The sequence below is a fragment of the Papaver somniferum genome, chromosome 4 (genome assembly GCF_003573695.1).
Source record: "Papaver somniferum cultivar HN1 chromosome 4, ASM357369v1, whole genome shotgun sequence".
Taxonomy (NCBI): Eukaryota; Viridiplantae; Streptophyta; class Magnoliopsida; order Ranunculales; family Papaveraceae; genus Papaver; species Papaver somniferum.
Window position 1 is genome coordinate 121,688,326 of NC_039361.1, and position 7,427 is coordinate 121,695,752.

General features: G+C 34.9%; 2 protein-coding genes across 2 annotated transcripts; both read left to right on the plus strand.

Annotated features, from left to right (window-relative positions):
- The first annotated feature begins 319 nt into the window (after positions 1 to 319).
- LOC113276485 (serine/threonine protein phosphatase 2A 55 kDa regulatory subunit B beta isoform-like) lies at positions 320 to 4,810 on the plus strand. The gene is made up of 14 exons (XM_026526090.1): positions 320 to 550; positions 757 to 860; positions 953 to 1,051; positions 1,204 to 1,323; positions 1,406 to 1,600; positions 1,704 to 1,786; positions 2,060 to 2,178; positions 2,429 to 2,552; positions 2,706 to 2,829; positions 2,970 to 3,038; positions 3,480 to 3,571; positions 3,661 to 3,741; positions 4,151 to 4,224; positions 4,337 to 4,810. Exons 1-14 carry the CDS (start codon positions 463 to 465, stop codon positions 4,474 to 4,476), a joined length of 1,512 nt encoding a protein of 503 aa, XP_026381875.1. The 5' UTR covers positions 320 to 462; the 3' UTR covers positions 4,477 to 4,810.
- Positions 4,811 to 5,034: 224 nt separating this feature from the next.
- LOC113274241 (probable histone H2B.3) lies at positions 5,035 to 5,964 on the plus strand. The gene has a single exon (XM_026523692.1). The coding sequence runs from the start codon at positions 5,295 to 5,297 to the stop codon at positions 5,808 to 5,810; it is 516 nt and encodes a 171-aa protein (XP_026379477.1). The 5' UTR covers positions 5,035 to 5,294; the 3' UTR covers positions 5,811 to 5,964.
- The last annotated feature ends 1,463 nt before the right edge of the window (positions 5,965 to 7,427 follow it).

The window sequence follows — 7,427 nt, forward strand, 5'->3', positions numbered from 1 at the left end:
GAAGCCTTGGCATCTTTCCAGCAAAAAAGAAAAAAAAAACTCTTTGAGTCAGTGAAAAATTACATGGTAAAGGTAAAACGTCAGTTGGTGGGATTTGGTTGATGACATAAATTTTGACGACCTAAATACAGTGACATGCTCACACGTGGATATATTAACTTTGCTTGTGTCAGCAGCAACAAAAAGACAAGATAGTGTCGTTATCAAATGATGGTGCGCAGTATCACCAACAGCGTACATTAGTAGAAATCGCCTTGCTGGAAAAAACAAAGTCACTAATTTACGCTTTGCTTTGCTTTCTTTTTTGTGTTTATCACCTACGGAGAAAAAAGAGAGACAATTATTTGAGTGAGTTCTTTGAGAGAGACAATGATCACCAAATTTCAGAAAATCTGAATTCCAACAAATATTTTTTTAGTATACAATCTGATTCGACTAACCGAGAATATATTAAAAAATAAAATGAATTCAAGTTCTGTAAATACAGTTTCAGAATGGAAGTTTTCTCAAGTTTTTGGTGAAAGAACTCCTGGAGAAGAAGTTCAAGATGGTCAGAATCTCTTAATTTTGTTCCTTTCTTGCAAATTACAGTCTTGTTTAAGTTAGAATTGTTAATAAGTTGTAACTGCTCTGTTTCATTTCCTTAGTGGCCTACTAATTCAATGGTTTTGTTATTCTGAAGTTGTCTGGTTAACTTTTGTTACAATTTAGATACTAACTGAGAAATGTATTGCGGGTTTTGAATGAATTTTTCAGTTGATGTTATATCAACAATTGATTTTGAGAAGAAAGGAGATTATCTTGCAACCGGTGATAAAGGTGGTCGTGTTGTCATCTTCGAAAGGACTGATAGGTTAGACGTAAGCTCTAAAATACTTAACCCACCCTTTTCTTTTTCATTTATTGAAGTAAAATTGTTTTTTTAAGTAGAATTTGTTTGAATTATGATTAGTCTCGTAATCGGAAGAAGTTGGAATGCTTGGATCATGGTTTTTTAAAGCAGCAGCCTGATTATCGGTATAAGACCGAGTTTCAAAGTCACGAGCCGGAGGTATGTATATGTATAATATCTTGTGTTTGTGGAATGTTGAAGAAGTGTTTTCCCTCTCTAAACTACTGACCTCACAGTCCCAATTAGTTGTGTGTTTCACTCTGTTTGGCTTTTCTGTTTAATTAAGAAATTTATGTCATGTATGGTTGTAGTTCGATTATTTGAAGAGTTTGGAAATTGAAGAGAAGATAAATAAAGTAAGATGGTGTACCACGTCAAACGGTTCATTGTTTCTTCTTTCCTCAAATGACAAAACAATTAAGATGTGGATGGTAATAATCTGTTGAACTCTAGAGTGGTTTCATTTGAGATGAGCATTCGTGGGTTTGAAGTTGTTGTTGTGGATCGGAACAGGTGAAAGAACGAAAAGTAAAGAAAGTAAAAGAGATGGATCAAAATCCCTCGTTATGTATGGAAAATGCACTACTTGCGGAGAAGAACTTCGCAGTGGAACAGCATGAAGCATCTGTTTCTAATGGCTATCGTTTGGAATGGACTGATAAAGTCGGTACCAAAACATCCCCGAATTCTCAGGAAAGTGTCCACAAGGTATGTTTTGTGGATTTTGGAGAAAATGCCCATATGCATTACTTACAATTTGGTAGCTTCGGCTACAGTGAATTTCTAATTATGACGAGTTTTGTGTAACAAGTTTGGAGAGACTTCGCCTGCAAGATGTCGGAGGGTGTATAATCACGCTCATGATTACAATTTAAACTCTATTTCAACTAATACGTAAGTCTCCTGTTTCCATCTACTATTCCACATATTCTTTTCAGATCAATTTCAAGTTATGGCCTGCAGGATTCAGTGTAGACAAATTAAAATATCAGACACGATTTCCATTTGGAGGTTCATACTGTAGCAACCAGAATATATTGCCATTTGATTTTATTAAATTCAAAGATTTTCCGAAATTGTAATTAATTCCCTGCAATTCCATCAACGGTGATTTTATGTTAACCACGCAATTAGTTCAACACTAATGGCTACATGTCTCTTCTGCAGTGATGGGGAAACCTTCATTTCTGCTGACGACTTGAGAATAAATTTGTGGAATCTGGAGATAACTGATCAGTGTTTCAACATCATTGACATGAAGCCATCCAACATGGAAGACCTCACAGGTATCTTAACTGCAACATCGGAATCTAGTGTTCTTCCTATCTTTTTTAGGTTTCAGCAGTCATGGTAAAATTTTTTAAATGCCACTATTCGTGTACCCCATTTGTTCATTGTGATCAGAAGTTAAACGATATTAATATGGGAAGTAAATCTAATTCTGTACGACACAAAGTCTTGGTGGTATCATCAAACTCCCCTTTGTTTCATCCTATGTTGTAACTATATCCTGATATTGTGTTAACTTTTGTTCAGAGGTGATAACATCAGCCGAGTTTCATCCAGTTCACTGTAACATCTTAGCATATAGCAGCTCGAGAGGTTTTATTCGACTCGTTGACATGAGGCGATCAGCGTTATGTGATCAAAACGCGAGAATGTAAAATACTAGATTTGCATTTCCTTTCGTGGTTCTGTGAGTGGCAGTCATAGAGGGAACATTATCTGTTTGTTTCTTTGGCCTTATGATTAGTGGACATTTAGTGCAGAACACAGTGCTTCTGGCTTTTGAATTGGTTGTTTTTCTATGCAGATTACACGACAGTGAAGCTCATGGATCAAAAACGTTTTTCACCGAAATAGTCGCTTCCATTTCTGATATAAAGTTTGCGAGTGATGGAAGACACATCTTAAGTCGGGATTACATGAATCTAAAGGTCTTATATTGTTATGCTGAGCATGAATTTATGTACTTTATGATCAGCAAAATAGTTTTCTCTTATTATGGGCATGCAGAATGAACCTTTCTATTTCATTATGCAACATGCTAAGAAAACCGCTTCCACCTAAATTGTAGCTCTGGGACTTGCGTATGGAAGCATCTCCGGTTGTGGTTTTTAAAACTCACGAGTACCTCCGCCCTAAGGTAATGCTCCCTGCTAGTTTCACATTTATAAAAGGATCATGATGTTAACTGGGCAGTTAATAAAACAAAGATCATGGAGGTGGCATGTGTGAATTCTTCATTGGCGGTCTTTATGGAGTATATAATTCAACTGGTTATGACTTATGAGATCCTTCAGCCTTCGTTTAATTAGCTTGTTATCTGTCACTTTCTTGCACACGATGAGGTATGAGCTATAACCAAAAGTCAACCTTAGCTCAGTCGGAAGAGTGGAGGACCGGTCCTCTAGGTCGCTGATTTGATTCTGGCACGTCGATGGGCCATATTCTATCTGGGAGCTTTAGCCTTGTACCTCAATGTTCTATTACTTTCGTCCATTGTCACTCGCCTCCATGAATTTGGTATGTTTATTATTAGCCAGGTTCTGCTAATTGCCAACAATTTACTCTGTTGTTTCTGCAGTTGTGCGATTTATATAACAATGATTCAATTTTTGACAAATTTGAGTGCTGCCTAAGTGGAGATGGGAGTCAATTCGCAACCGGATCTTACAGGTTTGTTCTTGAATAGACTGCAGCTTTTTTTGCCAATGTTAGCTTACAGCTATGTCTGACTCTCCCACTATTCTGTACATTTGACTTAGCAATCAATTTCGAATTTTCGCTCATGGAGATGGAAGTGGCGAAGGAATCACGTTGGAAGCTAGCAAAATTCCAAACTCCAAGTATGGTTATTCCTCCTTTTCATCCTTTATTACCAATGAAATTAGAGATTTATCTAGTAGGAATAGCTATGGAACAATTTAAGGTGGATTTAGTGGAAAAATATTACGTCAGTAAAATAGTCCTGTTATACATTTTGCATGTTGGAAATCTAAGTTAAATTGGTACACAAAATTTATCTCTTCAGAGATCTAGTTGCCTGAAAGCCCAAAACAATTGAATTATCATATGATTGGTAGTTTGTCATAGTTAAACCTTACTTTGGTAAAGTTACAAGCATCTAATATCGATCGGAAAAGTTGAGTTATATCGTGCTATCTAGTTCTAATGAAATCATATCAGTAATTATCATTTGCTTATCTTGATCGTTAATGATATTCCTACTAACATTATATTTCAAATCCATAACAGGAAGCAGCATATCCAGACATCACGACCTAGACGGACATCCATAAGCAACCTGGCTCGTGGACAATTCCGGCTAGGTTAAGAACCCTCTAAATATTTTCACTTATACCTGTTCTTGTTTTTTATGCTGCCGTTGACTCATACTGACATTGAAATTCTTTCGTCTTTGCCATTGCTAACTTTGTGTAGGAGGACACGACAACTCAACGGAAAATGGTGGAATTCCTTGCGATTTAAACTCTAAGCTTCTACATCTCGCTTGGCATCCCACAACAAACTTGATAGCTTGCGCAGTTGCAAATAGCCTGTACTTGTATTACAACCCCTAATTCTTCTTTATAAATTCTGCTAGTACTACTACTTACCATTGTGCTTGAAGAAAAGCACCTTGATGTAGTTTTCAGTTGATCTATTTTTAGTGAAGTTAAGCTATTTCCAACACGACGATCTATTTATTTTTAGTGAAGTTAAGCTATTTGTAACACGACGATCTAAACCTGCGATGAACCGTAGGGAACCGTAACATTATATGCCTCTGGGTGCGAATCTATACATAGTTAGGTGCGTGACCCAACGGGCACTTACATCAGAGTTTTTTGTTGTTGTGATAATGACTTTTGGGGTCAAATTATTTCTCTAATGACAAGCTCTTTACCATGAGAATTTCATTGCAATTTCTGGTCAGAACATGAATCTAACCCCTTATATAAACGTATGTGCATTTACAGATAATACAGCATATTTGATATCGGAATGAATTCAATAACCATTTGTTTTGCTGTTGCCAGGTTGTGGCATCTCTCACTATCGACGCTATCTCAAATTTTAACAAGTCAACAAGAAGAAATGGAATTAACGCCTGGATAATAGCTTATTCGTTATGTAGCACGTACGAGATTACCTGGATCTCTCCCACACTTCCCAAAACTAGACCTATTAAAATGACAATACCTGCCTAATCAATCCCTAATAAATGACAAAATAGTCCAAATAAATGACGAATTAATATTTTCCACTTAATTAACAAAATCCTACGGCTTAAATCAGCACTAACCCAAATATCCGACGGTTTCGATCAACAATAACCTTAATCCGTGCCTATCAAATTGCAGGGAATCACGATCGCTCTCTTTCCAAACAATCACCTATGAATACAAAACCTCAAACTTCATCAAAACCTCAATCTTCTTCTCTACCACAACGCCGATCTCCAGATCCAAAGAAAAAAACAATGGCACCACCCACAAAAGCAGGAAAGAAACCAGTAGCAGAGAAGAAACCAGTATCATCATCACCAGCAGAGAAAAAACCAGCAGAAAAAGCACCACCAAAACTAGTAGGAAAAGATGGATCATCAGATAAGAAGAAGAAGAAAGCAAAGAAATCTATTGAGACTTATAAGATATACATATTCAAAGTATTGAAACAAGTGCATCCTGATATAGGTATATCAAGCAAGGCAATGGGAATTATGAATAGTTTTATTAATGATATTTTTGAGAAACTTGCACAAGAAGCATCAAGATTAGCTAGGTACAATAAGAAGCCTACTATTACTTCCAGGGAGATTCAGACTGCTGTTCGTCTTACTTTGCCTGGTGAATTGGCTAAACATGCTGTTTCTGAGGGTACTAAAGCTGTTACTAAGTTTACTAGTTCTTAATTAAGATTTTTATCTATTTTATATAGGGATTCATGAATTTGGGAATAGTGTGGTTATGATTTTTGAGAGTTTGATACATTTCATGGCTTTCTTGGTTATGCTTATGATTATTTACTTGCGTTTCTTGATTATTGAATAAATTATTTTTTCTTAATCGAGGATATACTTTGTTCATTTTCATTTCCTTGTTTGACTATATGTTTATGAATTGCTGCCTCAGTTATATCCTGTGTGGTTCTTACTGAAATCTTTAATTACGATTAATAATTGTTATTTGTAACGGCATAAGAGTTCATTTTTCTTTAATCAAACAAATATGGCTAAGATGAAGAATTGAAGATTTTAATTAGATGATCTAAACTCGTTATATTCTAGTAGTATTCAGTCAAATCTTCCCTTATAAAACATAGTTTTGACAACTTACGCAAGATAAAAAGTGGCCAGGATTCATTCTTGGAAAAGCTAAATCCATGGCTCTGGTTGTTCACATCATTATTGTATTATTAATTTTTTATAATAAACACTTTATTGGGGAAGGATCCATTGACATGGTTATCATGACATAATCCGTTGACATGGTTATCATTTTTTCTACCAAACTCAATCGGCAACAAATTTAAAGCTAATATTTTGGCGACATGTTCCTCCTATAAAACTCTACATTCCCACCAAAAAAGAGAGAATTTCGAGATGTATAAGACCACCATCCACAAATTTAAATTTCAGCCGTTAATCTTCAACGGTTGATATTCAAAATGGTAGATGGTGGTCTTATATATCTCGGAACTCTCTCATTTTTGGTGGGAGTGTAAAGACTTATAAGAAGAACATGTTATCAAAAAATTAGCCTCAAATTCATTGCCCATCAGGTTTGGTAGAGAAAATGGCGCTAAAATGTCAAGATTATGTCATTATAACCATGTCAACGGATCCTACCCCTACTCTATTAATCTCTTATCATAAATCTCTTATAATTATCTTAATAAATATACTTTCATTAGATAATTAACAAATTTGTTGATAAAGAATCATAATAACTTTTGAAATTCTTTTCAACCCATTACGTTTTTCTAAATATATTTTTATTAAATTATCTTATAATTATCTTAATAAATATACTTCCATTAAATAAATAATAAATTTTTTAATGAAGAATCATAATAACTTTTAAAAATCTTTTCAACCCATTATATTTTTCTAAATATATTTTTATTAAATAAATAATACATTTTTTAATTATCATGTCAATAGAAATTAGGGATGACCCAGATGGTGTTTGAGATTGGAGATGCATGGAGCTGGTAACGATAGTGATGGTGGTGGAAAAGGTAGTAGTAATTAGTGGTTTTGGTGGTGGGTTTCCATCTGAAATGGCTCACATTCAATGCCATAGACTGTCTGAGAGTTTTCAAGAATTGGAGATATATGTTTTCTGAGTCGAATGGGTTGCCATCTGAAATGGCTCAACGTTTTATGATATAATGGCTTAGATAAATGAATTAGTATTTATTTGTGTTATTCAAATATAAAAACATATGATGTAATATGTACTGTAGAGTCCATTCAGAGTTTAATCTTTTTGGACCATTTTTGAATGAGACAAAATAAACAAGGATT

Bases quoted from the DNA above. Each gene is read 5' to 3' on its own strand.
- LOC113276485 (XM_026526090.1), top strand. From the start codon at position 463: ATGAATTCAAGTTCTGTAAATACAGTTTCAGAATGGAAGTTTTCTCAA. The intron at 1,601-1,703 runs GTATGTTTTGTG...TTGTGTAACAAG, and splicing joins CTCAGGAAAGTGTCCACAAG to TTTGGAGAGACTTCGCCTGC. The intron at 2,830-2,969 runs GTCTTATATTGT...CCTAAATTGTAG, and splicing joins GGGATTACATGAATCTAAAG to CTCTGGGACTTGCGTATGGA.
- LOC113274241 (XM_026523692.1), top strand. From the start codon at position 5,295: ATGAATACAAAACCTCAAACTTCATCAAAACCTCAATCTTCTTCTCTA.